Source organism: Ranitomeya variabilis, chromosome 7, assembly GCF_051348905.1.
Source record: "Ranitomeya variabilis isolate aRanVar5 chromosome 7, aRanVar5.hap1, whole genome shotgun sequence".
NCBI classification, from domain to species: domain Eukaryota; kingdom Metazoa; phylum Chordata; class Amphibia; order Anura; family Dendrobatidae; genus Ranitomeya; species Ranitomeya variabilis.
The window spans coordinates 109,685,101-109,703,401 of NC_135238.1; the positions used below are offsets into that span (position 1 = coordinate 109,685,101).

Consider the following 18,301-nt stretch of genomic DNA (forward strand, 5'->3'; position numbering starts at 1 on the left):
CAGGGATTATTGCCAAAATAGCACCAATTAGTAAAAAAAAGTGCAAAATGCAAAAATAATTGTGCTATGCAAAGTGATTTAAGACACACAAAAAAATAATAAATTAATAATGTTAGAGCTCCAGACACTGTTGAAATTTGTCCCTGATTAACTCCTTGTAAGCATAATAGAACACAAGTGTGGTTCAAGAGAATAAGTAACAAATCACAGAGGAAACCAGGAACAAATAGTGCACAACATAGCTTTAAGACCACATAGTCTATCTATATAATGTAAACGGGTAAAAGCTAGGGGCAGTCATACCTGAAATTCAGAAATAGTCCAGCATACCCCTTAGCGTAAATAAACAGTAATCTTTACATATCCATCAGAAAACAGGGTTCAGCCCCCTTTAGCGAGTCGACAGCTATGTAGGTCAGCTTCACCTCCAGAGCACACAAAGAAAAATCAATAAGTCCAGAGGCTTCACCTTTACCTCCTGTACCACATCGCAGGGTGGTGATATGGTGAACAGACATTCAGCTCAACTCTTTAGCTGTTAAATAAAAAAAAAACGCCCTATTATGGCCGATTAACTCCTATCAGCACCTAATATGCTGGAGCAAACTTCCAGGTTCATATCACTGAAGTTATTAACCTTAGTGAAACATATCTCCCCTCCAGCACATTACTAGTTACCCTCTTAGGGTATGTTCACAGAGTTTTTGCTGCACTTTTTTAAGCTAATTTCCAGCTGCTTTTTACAGTACCAGCAAATCTATGAGATTTCAGAAATCACATGCACACACATTGTTTTTTTTTTTTTGTCACCAGGATATTATGCTTTGCAGCATTTTTTTTTACATAGAGCATGTCACTTCTTTCAGCATTTTTGCAGCATTTTTCTCCCATTAACTTGAATGGATGGTGACAAAATGCTACAAATACACAGGTGGACTTTTTTTGCAGCGTATTTGCTGCAGAAAAGTCAAGGACAGCAGGATGAGACCTCACAGTCAGCTCCGCTAGATCTAGATAGCAGGTAGCATGGTTGCATGATGCATCCATACAGCCTGTTATCCAGCAGAGCAGACCCGCACCCCATTCATTTGGATGGGGGCCCAACAACACAGTGTTTGACACGCTGTCATATGCATGACAGCTTGGCAAACACCGCTTCTGATTGGTGGTGAAACCATCCCCTCCGGTCAGAGAGCCGCGGTTCCCATGCTGTCAAAAGACAGCGTGATTGCTCAGCTATGATCGGAGGTAAAAAGATGACCTCCGATCACTGGTGCTGCTAATAACAACAGTGAGGGCAGGAGTGGATGATGGGAGTATTCATCAGCTGCTCCTGCGCTGTAAATAAATAAATAATAATAATAATAAAAAACATGTGTGGGTCCCCCCCTATTTTTGATAACAAGGCAGGCAAAACTCACAGCCAGGGGGATGCAACCCTCAGCTGTCAGCGTTAGCAAGGTTGGTTATCAAGAATAAATGGGTCCCCACAATGTTTTTTAAATTATTTAAATACATCATTGGGAGCATTTCACTGAAATGAATTTCAACTGTGGTGAACTCGCCTCTGCACCGTGCGACCCGGCTGGGAACGCAGCCTTGAAGACGTCACCATTAGTCACGGAGGCTGCACGCGCAGCAGCTCATTCACCAGTGGTTTACAGCTTGGACGGTTGCATATTGGCACTGTCCAGGATGAAAACTATTCACCCCCCAAACATGATTACGGCGTGGGACAGAACAATGGAGAGGTGAGGTATATAGTTGTTTTTATTTTTGGTTTATTACAGGAGAACGAGAGCTTCGGTGGAATTAGGCGAGGTTGTCAGTATGGTTTAATTAAGTTTATTAAAGAAGTCTGTGTCATTCTTTCAATTAAAGTATTTTCTTCTGAGTGTGTGTGTTTTTATACAGTGTGACTATGGGGTTAGTAATGGGGTCTTATTGACGCCTCTCCATTACTAACCTTGGGGCTTGATGTCACCTGACAATACAAAGGTGACATTAACCCCCCAACTAACATCCCACTTGCCACCGCCACAGGGCAAGTGGGAAGAGCGAGGCTAAGTGCCAGAATTGGCGCATCTTCTGGGGGAGGCTGAGAGCTGATGTTTTTAGAATGGTGGAGGGGGTGGGGAGTTTCCATGGCCCCTTCCTAGGCTATTAATATCAGCACACAGCTGTCTGCATAGCCTTTGCTGGTTAATTATTAGGGGACCCTACGTCATTTTTTGAGGGGGTACCCCATTTTAATAGCCAGTAAAGGCTAAGAAAACAGCTGTGAGCTGATATTAGTAGCCTGGGAAGCTCCATGGATATTACCCCCTTCTCAGGCTATAAACATCTGCCCCCAGCCGTCGGCTTTCCCTCTGCTAGTTCCGAAAATTACGAGGGAACCCACAGCATTTTTTTCAGAAAAAATAATCTTTTATTAATTAAATACATGTACAATAAGCTGCACACACTGTACTAATTGTATTTGTCACTGACATCTATATATCTACCTACACTATGTGTATTTACTGTGTGTAATCCATCTCTTCTATCCTGCCGGCTCCGGCTATGATTTAATACTACCGCGGCTGCTGAATTGCCGGCTTTTTTTATCATTTAAAGATTTTTCTGTGTTTTCATGACTATGAAAATTGTAAATTCACACTGAAGGCATCAAATCTATGAATTAACACATGTGGAATTATATACTTAACAAAAAAGTGTGAAACAACTGAAAATATGTCATATTCTAGGTTCTTCAAAGTAGCCACCTTTTGCTTTGATTACTGCTTTGCACACTCTTGGCATTCTCTTGATGAGCTTCAAGAGGTAGTTCCCAGAGATGCTTAGCACTTGTTGGCCCTTTTCCCTTAACTCTGCGGTCCAGCTCACCCCAAACCATCTCGTTTGGGTTCAGGTCTGGTGACTGTGGAGGCCAGGTCATCTGGCGTAACACCCCATCATTCTCCATCTTCGTCAAATAGCCCTTACACAGCCTGGAGGTGTGTTTGGGGTCATTGTCCTGTTGAAAAATAAATGATGGTCCAACTAAACGCAAACCATATGGAATAGCATGCCGCTGCAAGATGCGGTGGTAGCCATGCTGGTTCAGTATGCCTTCAATTTTGAATAAATCCCCAACAGTGTCACCAGCAAAGCATCCCCACACCATCACACCTCCTCCTCCATGCTTCACGGTGGGAACCAGGCATGTAGAGTCCATCCGTTAACCTTTTCTGGGTCGCAAACAGACACGGTCATTGGAACCAAAGATCTCAAATTTGGACTCATCAGACCAAAGTACAGATTTCCACTGGTCCAATGTCCATTCCTTGTGTTCTTTAGCCAAAACAAGTCTCTTCTGCTTGTTGCCTGTCCTTAGCAGTGGTTTCCTAGCAGCTATTTTACCATGAAGGCCTGCTGCACAAAGTCTCCTTTTAACAGTTGTTGTAGAGATGTGTCTGCTGCTAGAACTCTGTGTGGCATTGATCTCTAATCAATTGGTCTCTAATCTGAGCTGCTGTTAACCTGCAATTTCTGAGGCTGGTGACTCGGATACACTTATCCTCAGAAGTAGAGGTGACTTTTGGTCTTCCTTTCCTGGGGCGGTCCTCATGTGAGCCAGTTTCTTTGTAGCGCTTGATGGTTTTTGCAATTGCACTTGGGGACACTTTCAAAGTTTTCCTAATTTTTTCGGACTGACTGACCTTTATTTCTTAAAGTAATGATGGCCGCTCGTTTTTCTTTACTTAGCTGCTTTTTTCTTGCCATAAAACAAATTCTAACAGTCTATTCAGTAGGACTATCAGCTGTGTATCCACCAGACTTCTGCACAACACAACTGATGGTCCCAACCCCATTTGTAAGGCAATAAATCCCACTTATTAAACCTGACAGGGCAGGGCACACCTGTCTAGTGAAAACCATTTCCGGTGACTACCTCTTGAAGCTCATCAAGAGAATGCCAAGAGTGTGCAAAGCAGTAATCAAAGCAAAAGGTGGCTACCTGGAAGAACCTAGAATATAAGACATATTTTCAGTTGTTTCACACTTTTTTTTTAAAGTACCATATATACTCGAATATAAGCCGACCCGAGTATAAGCCGACCCACCTAATTTTGCCACAAAAAACTGGGAAAACTTATTGACTCTAGTATAAGCCTAGGGTGGAAAATGCAGCAGCTACCGGTAAATGTCAAAAATAAAAATAGATACCAATAAAAGTAAAATTAATTGAGACATCAGTAGGTTGTGTTTTTGAATACCCATATTGAATCAGGAGCCCCATATGATGCTCCATACAGTTCATTATGGCCCCATAAGATGCTCCATATCAAAATATGCCCCATATAATGTTCCATACAGTTCTTTATGGCCCCATAAGATGCTCCATATACAAGTATGCCCCATATAATGCTTCATGCAGTTCTTTATGGCCCCATATCATGCTCCATGCAGTTCTTTATGGCCCCATAGATGCCCCATATAATGCCCCATGCAGTTCATTATGGCCCCATAGATGCCCCATATAAAGCTCCATGCAGTTCATTATGGCCCCATAGATGCCCCATATAAAGCTCCATGCAGTTCATTATGGCCCCATAGATGCCCCATATAATGCTCCATGCAGTTCATTATGGCCCCATAGATGCCCCATATAATGCTCCATGCAGTTCATTATGGCCCCATAGATGCTCCATATGTGCCACATGTAATGCTGCTAGTGCTGCTGCACTAAATTTATTTATTTTTTTTAAATGACATACTCACCTCTCGTCGCTGCTCCTCAGCCTCCCATCTCTTTGCACTGAATGTTCAAGCAGAGGGCGGCGCGCACACTAATACGTCATCGCGCCCTCTGATCTGAACAGTCACTGCAGAGGACACGGAAGACGGAGCGTCAGTGGAACACGGAAAGGTGAATATGAAATACTCACCTGCTCCCAGCGCTCCTGACGCGGTCCCTGCATGTCCCACGGTCTCCGGGCGCGGCAGCTTCTTCCTGTAGTGAGCGGTCACATGGAACCACTCATTAAAGTAATGAATATGCGGCTCCACCCCTATGGGAGTGGAGTCCATATTCATTACTTTAATAAGCGGTACCAGTGACCACTGAACAGGGGAAGAAGCTGAAGCGCCCAAAGACCATGGGACATGCAGGGACCGCGTCAGGAGCGCCGGGAGCAGGTGAGTATTTGACAGTCGTCACTCCCCCTCACCCGCCGACCATGACTCGAGTATAAGCCGAGAGGGGCACTTTCAGCCCATTTTTTGGGCTGAAAATCTCGGCTTATACTCGAGTATATACGGTATATAATTCCACGTGTTAATTCATAGTTTTGATACCTTCAGTGTGAATGTACAATTTTCATAGTCATGAAAATACAGAACAATCTTTGAATGAGAAGGCGTGTAGAAACTTTTGGTCTGTACTGTATGTCCCCAATCTGGCCTGCAACAAAAGAAAACACCTTTTAGTATACTCACCTGTGGGGCAGTCAGGTCTGATGGGTGTCACTGGTCCTGGTCCAGTGTCTGCCTTCTTCTTTCGATGCCATCCTCTTTTAGTGCTACGTCATCCACACAGTGATCCCCAGCATCACGCTCCTGCGCAGGTGCACTCTGCCCTGACCAGGGCAGAGCAAAGTACTGCATTGTGCATGTGCCAGGAAAGGTCAAAGAGCAGTATTAAACAGGCTGACAATGTAAAGGGAATTTCTTTGGTAAAAAAGCAGAAGGAGCTTACATTTCCCCTTGATTTTAGGCTGAGTCAGACACTTAGCCTCAGCTGATTAGAATTAAAGGCATGGCATGGGAAAACTATTGACATTCTCCGTAAGCATTAATTTTATTAATTTTTTCTACAAACAGGAATCTGATGTGTAGTGCTTACCAATAGCATTGTTAAGAATGTACTCTTCCTTAAAAAAATCCTGGGCGAGTGAGCCTCCGGTCTTTCCAGCCTCTGTAATAGCTGGTAAACAAGAAGCAAAAAGAGAGAAAGATGTATAAGTGAAATGTAATTGAAAATAGATCTCAATAAGTACAGAAAAACAATTTGAAACAAATAAAACAGTACATCTTTCAAGAGAAGTTATGAGTAGCAAAAGAAAATTGGTAAATACTCTATTATCAGTTTGGTGAGTAGACGAGAAACTGAGTAATCATTGATCAACTTTCAGCATTGAGTAGAAGATGATAATAACAGAAGAGGGCATATCAGCAATCTGTGCAGTCGTGGGGGCTTGTGCAGGCATCTATAGAAGGTGAATGAAGAGCAGTCTATGTAACAGGTAGCAGTCTGTACAGGAGGGGAGCACAGAATGCAATTTATATGACAAAGGAGCAGTCTGTATGAGCAAGGAGGCACAGGGAGCTGTCTGTGTGAGCAAGGAGACGAATGGAGCAGTCTGTTTAAGCAATGGGGTGCAGGGAGCAGTCTGTATAAGCAAGAAGGTGCAGGAATCAGTCTGCATAAATAAGGATTTACAGGGCGCAGTCTGCATAAACAAGGAGGCGCAGGGAGCAGTCTGTAAAAGGAGGCACAGGGAGCAGTCTGTATAAGCAATGAGGGGCAGGGAGCAGTCTGTACAGGAGGGGAGCACAGAATGCAATTTATATGACAAACGGGACAAAGGAGCAGTCTGTGTGAGCAAGGGGCGCAGGGAGCAGTCTGTGAGCAAGGAGACGAATGGAGCAGTCTGTACAAGCAATGGGGTGCAGGGAGCAGTCTGTATAAGCAAGAAGGCACAGGAAGCAGTCTGTATAAGCAAGAAGGCACAGGGAGCAGTCTTTATAAGCATGGAGGTGCAGGGAGCAGTCTGTGTGAGCAAGGGGGCACAGGGAGCAGTCTGTATAAGCAAGAAGGCACAGGGAGCAGGCTGTATAAACAAGGAGGCACAGAGCAGTCTGTTTAAGCAAGGAGGCGCAGGGAGCAGCATTTTTGGAAGTGCATTTGAACAGAAAGGTGGATTGCTGTTGAGGGGAAATAGAGAAAAAAAAAATCTATAAATCTTCAGCATACCGAGTGTGAGCGAGCTGAGTGTGACCTGAGCATAAGTGTGAACGGCGGTAAGTGTGACTTGTGATTCAGTGACTTTGGAATCAGGGAGTTTCCAAGGGAGGAATTACTGTCTGTTTTTTATTAATACTTTGTATTTATTTTTTACTTAACGTTTCTGTGTGGTGCAATCCCCAATAAGAAATTTGCACCACTATTGTTAATGCCATCCAGTGCACATCTTGCCACATGTATGCAATCCTTGATCAGCCGGTCAAGGGTGCATACTGCTGTGCGAGATGTGAGCACGTTGAGCATTTGGAAGCCCAGATTCTGGATCTAAATGTGCAGCTGGCAACACTGAGATCCATTGACAACATGGAAAGGAGTTTTCTGCTCACTGAGCAGACGCTCAATGGGATAGATGAGGGGGGGGGATGGTAGGATGGAGCTGCAGTGAAGTAGCAAGCTGGGTGACATTTAGGAAGCGGGGTAGAGGGAAGAGTGCCAGGGAGGCTAGTCCTGATCTGGCGCACCCTAACAAGTTTGCTAAGTTGGCAGATGAGGGGGATGCCAGTACAGGGGTAGCACTGCTGCAGCCAGGCATGTCCTCTGAAAGCCGGAGGAGTGACTGCTCCAGTAAGGAGGGAAATAGGAGAGCAGGGCAGGCCAGACAGGTACTGGTAGTGGGGGACTCAATTATTAGGGGAACAGATAGGGCAATCTGTCACAAAGACAGGGATCGTCGAACGGTGTGCTGCCTACCTGGCGCTCGAGTCCGACACATCGCTGATCGGATGGGCAGATTACTGGGAGGGGCTGGTGAGAACCCAGCGGTCATGGTGCACATTGCCACAAATGACAAAGTTAGAGGTAGGTGGAAGGTCCTTAAAGATGATTTCAGCGAATTAGGCTGCAAGCTGAAAGCAAGGACCTCAAACGTGGTATTTTCCGAAATACTGCCTGTACCACGTGCCACGCCAGAGAGGCAACGGGAGATTAGGGAGGTTAATAAGTGGCTCAAGAATTGGTGTAGGAAGGAGGGGTTTGGGTTCCTGCAGAATTGGGCCGACTTCTCAGTTGGCTACAGGCTCTACGCTAGGGACGGGCTGCACCTGAGGAAGGTGCAGCTGTGCTGGGGGAGAAAATGGCTAGAAGGTTGGAGGAGTGTTTAAACTAGGGATTGGGGGGAGGGTATTCAATTTATAGGAGGGGAAGATAGGGTAGATAGAGACCTGGGCACAAATAAGGAAGTTGGGGGTGGCGGTGGCATGGGAGGTGGGGTTAGAACAGTTAATAATTTAAGAAAGAATAGAGGTACAGAGAGGAACATCAAGTGCATGTATACTAATGCCAGAAGCCTCGCCAACAAAATGGACAAATTAGAACTAATGTTGTTGGAGCATAATTATGACATGGTGGGGATATCACGGCTGGATGAGAGCCATGACTGGGCTGTTAACTTGCAGGGCTATAGCCTGCTCAGAAATGACCGTACAGATAAGCGAGGGGGTGGGGTGTGTCTATATGTAAAATTGTCCTTAAAACCCATCATGCGTGATAATATAGGTGAATTTAATGAAAATGTAGAGTCCCTGTGGGTGGAGATAAGGGGAGGGGGAAAAATAATAAATTACTGATAGGGGTTTGTTATAAATCTCCAAAAATAATGGAAGCAATGGAGAATATCCTCGTAAAGCAAATAGATGAAGCTGTGACTCAAGGAGAAGTTATTATTATGGGAGACTTCAACTACCCTGAAATAGATTGGGGAACAGAAACCTGCAGTTCCAGCAAAGGTAATCGGTTTTTGACAACTATGAGAGACAATTACCTTTCACAACTGGTTCAGGACCCAACAAGAAGGGGGGCACTGCTAGACTTAATATTAACCAACAGGCCAGACCGCATATCAAATATAAGAGTTGGGGGTCACTTGGGGAATAGTGATCACAAAATAATAAGTTTTTGTGTATCCTTTAATAAGATGTGTAGTAGAGGGGTGACAAGGACACTAAACTTCAGGAGGGCAAATTTCCAATGGATGAGAGAGGATCTTGGTGCAATTAACTGGGATGATATCCTGAGACAAAAATACACAAAGAAAATGGGAGACATTTATTATCATCCTGGATAGGACCTGTGCACAGTATATACCGTATGGGAATAAACATACTAGAAATAGGAGGAAACCAATATGGCTAAATAGAGCTGTAAGGGGCGCAATAAGTGACAAAAAGAAAGCATTTAGGGAATTAAAGGAAGTAGGTAGTGAGGAGGCATTAAATAAATACAAAAAAATTAAATAAATTCTGTAAAAAGCAAATCAAGGCAGCAAAGATTGAGACAGAGAGACTCATTGCCAGAGAGAGTAAAAATAATCCCAAAATATTCTTTAACTACATAAATAGTAAGAAATTAAAAATGATAGTGTTGGCCCCCTTAAAAATAGTCTGGGTGAAATGGTGGATGAGGATGAGGAAAAAGCCAATATGCTAAAAGACTTTTTTTCATCAGTATTTACAAAAGAAAATCCCATGGCAGGCAAAATGACTAGTGATAAAAATTCCCAATTAAATGTCCCCTGCTGAACCCAGCAGGAAGTACGGCGGCGTCTAAACATCACTAAAATTGACAAATCTCCGGGCTCGGATGAGATACACCCTCAAGTACTGCAGGAATTAAGTACAGTCATTGATAGACCATTATTTTTAATCTTTAAAGACTCCATAATAACAGGGTCTGTACCACAGGACTGGTGTATAGCAAATGTGGTGTCAATACTCAAAAAGAGGACAAAAACTGAACTCGGTAATTATAGGCCAGTAAGCTTAACCTCTACTGTGGGTAAAATCCTGGAGGGTTTTCTAAGGGATGCTATACTGGAGTATCTGAAGAGGAATAACCTCATGACCCAGTATCAGCATGGGTTTACTAGGGACCGTTCATGTCAGACTAATTTGATCAGCTTCTATGAAGAGATAAGTTCCGTACTGGACCAAGGGAGCCCAGTGGATGTAGTGTATATGGACTTTTCAAAAGCTTTTGATACCGTGCCACACAAAAGGTTGTTACATAAAATGAGAATAATGGGGATAGGGGAAAATATGTGTAAGTGGACTGAGAGCTGGCTCAGGGATAGGAAACAAAGGGTGGTTATTAATGGAGCACACTCGGACTGGGTCGCGGTTAGCAGTGGGGTACCACAGGGGTCAGTATTGGGCCCTATTCTTTTTAACATATTTATTAATGACCTTGTAGGGGGCATACAGAGTAGAATTTCAATATTTGCAGATGATACTAAACTCTGCAGGGTAATCAATACAGGGGAGGACAATTTTATATTACAGGATGATTTATGTAAACTAGAAGCTTGGGCTGATAAATGTCAAATGAGCTTTAATGGGGATAAATGTAAGGTCATGCACTTGGGAAGAAGTAATAAGATGTATAACTATGTGCTTAATTCTAAAACTCTGGGCAAAACCGTCAATGAAAAAGACCTGGGTGTATGGGTGGATGACAAACTCATATTCAGTGGCCAGTGTCAGGCAGCTGCTACAAAGGCAAATAAAATAATGGGATGCATTAAAAGAGGCATAGATGCTCATGAGGAGAACATAATTTTACCTCTATACAAGTCACTAGTTCGACCACACTTAGAATACTGTGCACAGTTCTGGTCTCCGGTGTATAAGAAAGACATAGCTGAACTGGAGCGGGTGCAGAGAAGAGCGACCAAGGTTATTAGAGGACTGGGGGGTCTGCAATACCAAGATAGGTTATTACGCTTGGGGCTATTTAGTTTGGAAAAACGAAGGCTAAGGGGTGATCTTATGTTAATGTATAAATATATGAGGGGACAGTACAAAGACCTTTCTGATGATTTTTTTAATCATAGACCGGTGACAGGGACAAGGGAGCATCCTCTACGTCTGGAGGAAAGAAGGTTTAAGCATAATAACAGACGCGGATTCTTTACTGTAAGAGCAGTGAGACTATGGAACTCTCTGCTGTATGATGTTGTAATGAGTGATTCATTACTTAAATTTAAGAGGGGACTGGATACCTTTCTGGAAAAGTATAATGTTACAGGGTATATACACTAGATTCCTTGATAGGGCGTTGATCCAGGGAACTAGTCTGATTGCCGTATGTGGAGTCGGGAAGGAATTTTTTTCCCCAAGGTGGAGCTTACTCTTTGCTACATGGTTTTTTTTTTGCCTTCCTCTGGATCAACATGTTAGGGCATGTTAGGTTAGGCTATGGGTTGAACTAGATGAACTTAAAGTCTTCCTTCAACCTTAATAACTATGTGTGAGCAAGGGGGCGCAGGGAACAGTCTGTATAAGCAAGAAGGTGCAGGAAGCAGTCTGTATAAACAAGGAGGCGCAGGGAGCAGTCTGTATAAGCAAGGAGGCACAGGGAGCAGGCTGTATGAGCAATAAGGCGCAGGAAGCAGTCTGTGTGAGCAAGGGGGCGCAGGGAGCAGTCTGAGCAATGGGAAGTAGATAACAGTCTATAAGATAAATAGGGCACAGGGAGCAGTCTGTATGAGCAATGGGGAGCGGGGCGAAGTCTGTAGAAGCAAGGAGGCAGAAGGAAAAGTCTGTATGAGCGAGAGTGCACAGGGCGATGTGGTGGAAAACTACTGTTTGGGCGCAAAGCAGGGCTCGGAAGGGAAGGAGTGACGTTTGACTTTTGGAGGACAAAACTGTATGGAAAAGATAACAGATGCCATGTTGTATTTGCAAACCCCTGATGTGCCTATACAGTGGAAAACCTCCACAAGTGATCCCATTTGGAAATTATAGCCATCAAGGAACTTATCTATAGGTGTGGTGAGCACCTTAAATCCATAGGTGCTTCACAGAATTTTATAATATTGAGCCATAAAAATGAAAAATTACATTTTTCTCTCAAAATGTTGCCTTAACACAGGTGCCCCATATGTGGTGGAAAACTACTGTTTCGGCATGTAGCAGGGCTCAGAATGGAAGGACTAATTGAATCCTTGAACGCAAATTTGGCTGGAATAGATCGCAAATGACATGTCACCTTTGAAAAGCACCTGACATGCCAAAACAGCAGAAACCCCCAGAAGTGACCTCACATTAGAAATTACACTTCTAGAGGAATTCATTTAGGGGTGCAGTGAGCATTTTTAACCCTCAGGCGATTCACAGAATTGTATAACATTGGGCTGAGTAAATATGAAATTACAATTTGTTTCTATGAAAAAATCTGCTTTGGCCCCAAGGTTTTAATTTTCAAAAGGGATAATAAAAGAAAATGAACAGTATCTTTATCTTTATTTTTATCAAGATTATTTTTTTTGTTACACAATTTCTCCTGAAAACATACTTTTGAGGTACAGAGAAAAGGTCAGAAGGGAAGAAGCGCCATTCAAATTGTGCTAAAATGGTTTGAGGGGGGCCATGTCATATTAGGAGAGCCCCTGAGGTGCAAGATCTCCTCCATAAGTGATCCCATAAACAACACAACTGACCCCATAAACTACGGTCTCTTTCAAACGCAAGAACAATTGAAGCTTTGACCGTTGGATCAGGGCAATGCCGTCAGCGTGATGATAAAGGAATAGACCAGGTACTGGTATAGCAGGATAATGGCATGTGTCAACAGAGTGATGGCACTATCCTTGGACTACTATTTAGCATTTTTATGTTGCAAACTAGTGAGACCCCATCCCCCACAGATATATCTTGATAAAGGTCGGACTTTAGTTAGAAACTTTGATTTTGTTATCTTGAATTCATTGGGTCAATTTTAATTTTTTCTGTTAAATAAACTTTTTTTTGCAACATAACTTTTCGAGTGCGGAAATTTTACATCCTATTAAATTATACTCATTTATTTCTGAGCACCTTATACCATTCGGTTGAGCAACCATTTTTCACTTCTATTGGGCACAGAATAGAGACTGAGTAGCATGTGGGGGTAGCTTGAGGGGACAGTGTAAGGGCATAGCCAGGAGATGGAGTGTGATGTGGGGGCACGGTATAGAGATTGGGCCTATAGGGGACACACAGTGTTTGAGGACAGTGTGTAGCAGGAACTTTTTATGAAAAAATATTACCGTATATACGGAATGTACCATAAGAGGGACAGTGTGCAAGTAATATTTTGTCCAGGAATGATAATGAGGAGCAACTATTAATTCAGTAACCCAGCTGTTGCGGACCCCCCCCCCCCCCCAGCACCCAGAACATGTTGTGCAGTTATATGTTTGTATAATAGGTTCCATGTGAGATGCATGTCCCTAATGCATCAGCCCACAGGCTGCACCCCTGGGCAGAGGGGACAAGATATCCCCCTTCTGACCTCCCCCACCTTTGTAATTCCCACAGTAAATATCGGCAGGCTCCGGCCACCTGCGGTTGTTGTAATGTATGTCTGGCCTGCCGCTTTTCAATTGGCCTGCCCTCTGTATCTGTGTGATATATTCTGTGTCCTGTGAGTAAAGCGTTGTCACAATGGAAATATGTGGAGAAGCAGTGATTTTTTATATGCGCCCATGTAACCAAGCAATTCCAGTCAGTGTCCTTCATTCAGACTCCAGCCAAAGCAAATTGGACCTCCTGAAACACGGAGTGGTACTGAAAGAGGTACTCCAGCACGGTAGACCCCGTTACACTGGTGGCAGACAGCGGGATGTGATACCCCGTCTACAGGAAAAAAGGAATGAATGGAAAACAACTACCAGAAGTTAAAGAGAACTGCATTAAAAGATCTGGTGGAAGCCCGAGGGTTAATCGCCAGCAACAAAACAAAAGCGGATTTGATAGCAGCCATCATGGAACATGACAGTGCAGCGCCCCCAATGTAAACGTGGAGGAGACTGAATTCCAGAGGGAGGTAAAGAACAGACAGGCGTTCTATGGCCCAAACCCTGCAGTAGAGATCATACGAGAGGTGAGCTGATGTGCATACTGATCTGAAGGAAAAGATGGCCGAGCGGACCAGGATAGAGCTAGCCAAGATGGACATGGCAGAGCGGACCAAAGTGGAGCTGGCCAAGATGCAGATGGCAGAGCGGAGAGAGGAGACTCAGTGAGCAGGGGGAGCTCTGGCCTCCGCCCAGGTACCTTCAACAGTAAGCCACAAAAAGATCCAGTATAATGCCTTCCGGCAGTTGGGGGAGGCAGAGGAAGACATTGATGGCTTTCTGCAGGACTTTGAGCGGCAGTGTGCCCTTCATTAAGTGAAGCCGGAGAAACGGGTTCAGATTCTGGCCAGGAAGCTGACAGGCCGGGCAGCGGACACCCATCGCACGGTACCTGATGAGGACTGTATGGACTATGAGCGGATCAAAGAAGTGATCTTGGCCCGGTACGCGCTGACACCAGAGGCATACCGCCAAAAGTTCCGCGGACTTATAAAACGCATAACCGATACTCACGCTGAATGGGCCTGTAAATTACGGCGGTCACTGCTACAGTGGGTACAAGGGAGCCAAGCAACCACTAAGGAGTACGTCCTCCAGCTCTTGTTAGAACGATTCTTTAATGGACTAACCCCCGAGACACAGGAATGGCTTCGGGACAGGCGGCCAATGACTCTGGAGGAGGCCGCTCGTCTGGCCGATGGACATCATGATGCCAGGAGGCCTCAGTTGTCCGGATCAAAGATGGTCACTAGGGGTCTGCCCATGGACCTGGAGGCCCCCAAACCACAGAAGTTTGTAGGGGGACCAGCTAAAAACCCGGCCTACCACAGTCCCCCTGGGGCGCGATGCTACACCTGCCATCAGCTGGGCCACCTGCTAAGACAATGTCCCAACCGGACTCAGCATACCCAGTGGCCAAAGGCGGGAACAGCTACCTTCAGCCGGGCCGCTGTACACTGCTACCAAGACGAAACAGACCCGGCATTGGGGGCTACGACTAACCAGGGGGTGGAAGAGATGGAGGAAGTGCTGCATGAAGTAGACCCCGTGCAGATAATCAACAACAGTATCGACAGGTCGTGTGGGTTAATGGGAAACGTATGCAGGGACTAAGAGATTCCGGGGCAACTTTGACCCTTGTGAAGCCTCATCTCATCCGGGACCAAAAGAAGACGGACCAGACAGTGGCAGTCCATGTAGCAGGGGGAGCCATGCCAGGATTCCCCTGAACTGGGGAGTCGGGGATGGCCTTGTCGAGGTCGGCTTGATGGAGGATTTACCTGCAGACGTCTTGCTGGGAAATGACTTGGGGCCCATGTTGTCTGCCTTCTCGGTCGCCCCTCTGGCTGAGACATATCCTGTGACCACCCGGAGACCAGCTCGAGCTGCGGAGGCGGAATCACACTCAGAGGAGGCCCAGGTAAGACATCCCAGCCCTACACGTATTCCCATAGCCAGACACATTTCTTGGGCCACCCCAGCTGAATTTAAGAGGGAGTTACTTGAGGATCCTTCATTGGAGGGATATCGTGGGAAGGCACAGGAGGGGAGAGGTGTACTGGAAGGGGAACAATTTGTATGGAAGCAGGGACTCCTCTACCGGATAACAGAGCAGCACCACACAGGGACGAGCCCCACTAAAACGACAGCTGGTAGTTCCCAAGAAGTATAGGCAGGAGTTACTGCGAATCTCTCATGGCATACCCTTGGCCGGGCACTTCGGCGTCAGTCGCACCAGGCATCGTCTGACGACACAAAACTTCTTTTGGCCAGGGGTAACCTATGATGTTCGCCAGTACTGCCAGACCTGTGACAGTTGCCAGCGCATTGGCAAGAGGGGAGATCGATGCAAGGCCAAATTACGCCCCCTTCCCATTGTGGAGGAACCATTTAGCCGAGTAGCGGTCGATCTGATAGGGCCGTTAGCCAAACCCAGTCCGTCAGGGAAAAGGTATATATTGACAGTGGTAGATTATGCCACACGGTATCCAGAGGCGGTTGTGTTACCTAACATACTGGCAGAGATAGTGGCGGCTGCCCTGCTCCAGGTTTTCTCACGGGTTGGATTTCCCCGGGAGATTATCTCGGACCAGGGTACCCAGTTAACAGCAGAGGTGACCAACCAACTGTGGAAGCTGTGCGGCGTAAAGTCCATTAGAAGCGCTCCATACCACCCGCAAACCAATGGGTTGTGTGAACGCTTTAACGGGACGTTAAAACAACTCATTGGGATTTTTACCAGGACCTACAGGGACTGGGAGAAATTCTTGCCACACCTCCTGTTTGCCTATCGGGAGGTGCCCCAAGAATCCACGGGGTTCTCCCCGTTAGAACTGGTATACGGGAGGCGGGTAAGGGGACCCCTAGACTTAGTGCTAGAACACTGGGAAGGGGAGGGCATCATAGAAGGGGTACCTATTGTACCCTATGTGCTGGAATTCCGGGACCGCCTACAGGAGCTGACCCAGGCTGTACGTGGAAACCTGCAGGTGGCCCAACGGCGCCAGCGCGTATGGTACGATCGGAGGGCCAGAGAACGCACCTTTGAGATAGGACAGAAGGTCCTGGTGTTAGAACCCACTAGGCAGAACAAGTTCCAAGCTGCAGGACAGGGGCCCTACCAGGTAGTGGGGAAAATAGCCGACACCACCTATAATGTCGTCGATTGTGATGACCCCAGGGTTATCCGCATGTTCCACGTGAACATGCTGAAGCCCTACCGGGAGCGCCCTGAAGAGGTAGTGGCCATCTGTGCACCTGAAGCAGAGGATGTAGCCAGACTCCCCTTGTCTGATGTCTTAGGGGAGAGGACTCAGTCTAAAACATGGGACCAGGTACACTGGGGTGAAGACCTAGGTCTCCGGGAGAGACAGCAGGCAGAGGCGTTGTTGAGGCAGCGACAGAGGATGTTTTCAGGGAGACCGGGTTACACCCACCTGGCACAACACAAGGTTGAGACCCAGGTTCAGACCCCCCTACGGCAACCCCCCTTCCTTGTCCCTGAGTCTGTACGAGAAGGGATGCGACAAGAGATACAAGAGATGTTGCGTTTAGGGGTCATTGAAGAATCAGATAGTCCCTGGGCATCCCCCATAGTGTTAGTGCCCAAGAAGGATGGGACTACACGGTTTTGTGTAGACTATCGCAGGCTCAATGAGAAAACGGTGAAGGATGCGTATCCCATGCCACGCGTGGATGAGATGTTAGACCGGCTGGCGGGGGCAAAGTACTTGACCACCATCGATCTATGCAAAGGCTACTGGCAGATTCCCCTTAGTCCTGACGCTATTCCCAAGTCTGCATTTGTCACCCCGTTCAGCTTATTCCAGTTTCGAGTTATGCCATTCGGGATGAAGAATGCCCATGCGACCTTCCAGAAGCTGGCTGACCGGCTTCTGGATGGTCTCCAGGACTATGCGTGTGCCTACCTGGATGACATCGCCATCTACAGCGCGACATGGGAAGAGCATCTAAATCACGTAGAGACAGTATTGGACAGGATCCACAAGGCCGGAATCACCCTGAAACCAAACAAGTGTCACGTGGGCAAAGCGGAGGTTCAGTATTTAGGACATTGGGTGGGAAGTGGGAAACAGCGACCAGAACCAACCAAGATTGAGGCCATGGCCAAATGGCACACCCCACGCACTAAAACCCAGGTCATGGAGTTTCTAGGGACAGCGGAGTATTACAGGAAATTTGTCCCCAATTACAGCAGCGTAGCCAAGCCCCTCACTGATCTGACCAGTAAGAACCAACCCCGCCAGGTAACCTGGACCCCAGAGTGTGAGGAAGCCTTCCGCCAGCTAAAGGACGCCCTCACCAATACCCCTGTATTGGCAGCACCCGATCCAACTAAACGTTTCCTTGTTCACACAGACGCTTCTATGTTTGGATTGGGGGCAGTACTGAGCCAAGTCGGGCCGGACGGCCAAGAACACCCGGTAGCTTACCTGAGTCGGAAACTACTGCCCCGTGAAGTAAGCTATGCGGCCATCGAAAAGGAGTGCCTGGCAGTAGTATGGACACTCAAAAAGTTACAACCATATTTGTATGGACGACAGTTTTCCCTGCTAACGGACCATAATCCCCTAGTCTGGCGTAATTGGGTCTCCGGAGACAACAGCAGATTACTGCGATTAAGTTTAGCCCTACAACCTCTGGACTTCACCATCCACTACAGACCCGGCAAACAAAACGGTAATGTCGATGGACTAAGTCGACAAACGGAACTTGTACCAACCCCATAAACTTCGGTCATCCCCAAACCGATCCGTTAAGGATCAGACTGTGTATGCCGATCGCGTCACTGAAAGGGGGAGCCATGTTACAGAACCCCCCAGCACCCAGAATATGTTATGCAGTTATTTGTATATATAATAGGTTCCATGTGAGATATA

The 18,301-nt window shown here is 46.1% G+C and overlaps 1 protein-coding gene across 4 annotated transcripts in view; it reads right to left on the minus strand.

The window, feature by feature from the left end:
* Window positions 1–18,301, minus strand: part of HIBCH (3-hydroxyisobutyryl-CoA hydrolase) — a 962,330-nt gene that overhangs the window by 661,069 nt on the left and 282,960 nt on the right. For all 4 annotated transcript variants that reach the window (XM_077275660.1, XM_077275661.1, XM_077275658.1 and 1 more), the window contains one exon: window positions 5,888–5,968. In XM_077275660.1, coding sequence (XP_077131775.1) covers window positions 5,888–5,968 — 81 coding nt within the window. The remainder of the gene's footprint in view (window positions 1–5,887; window positions 5,969–18,301) is intronic.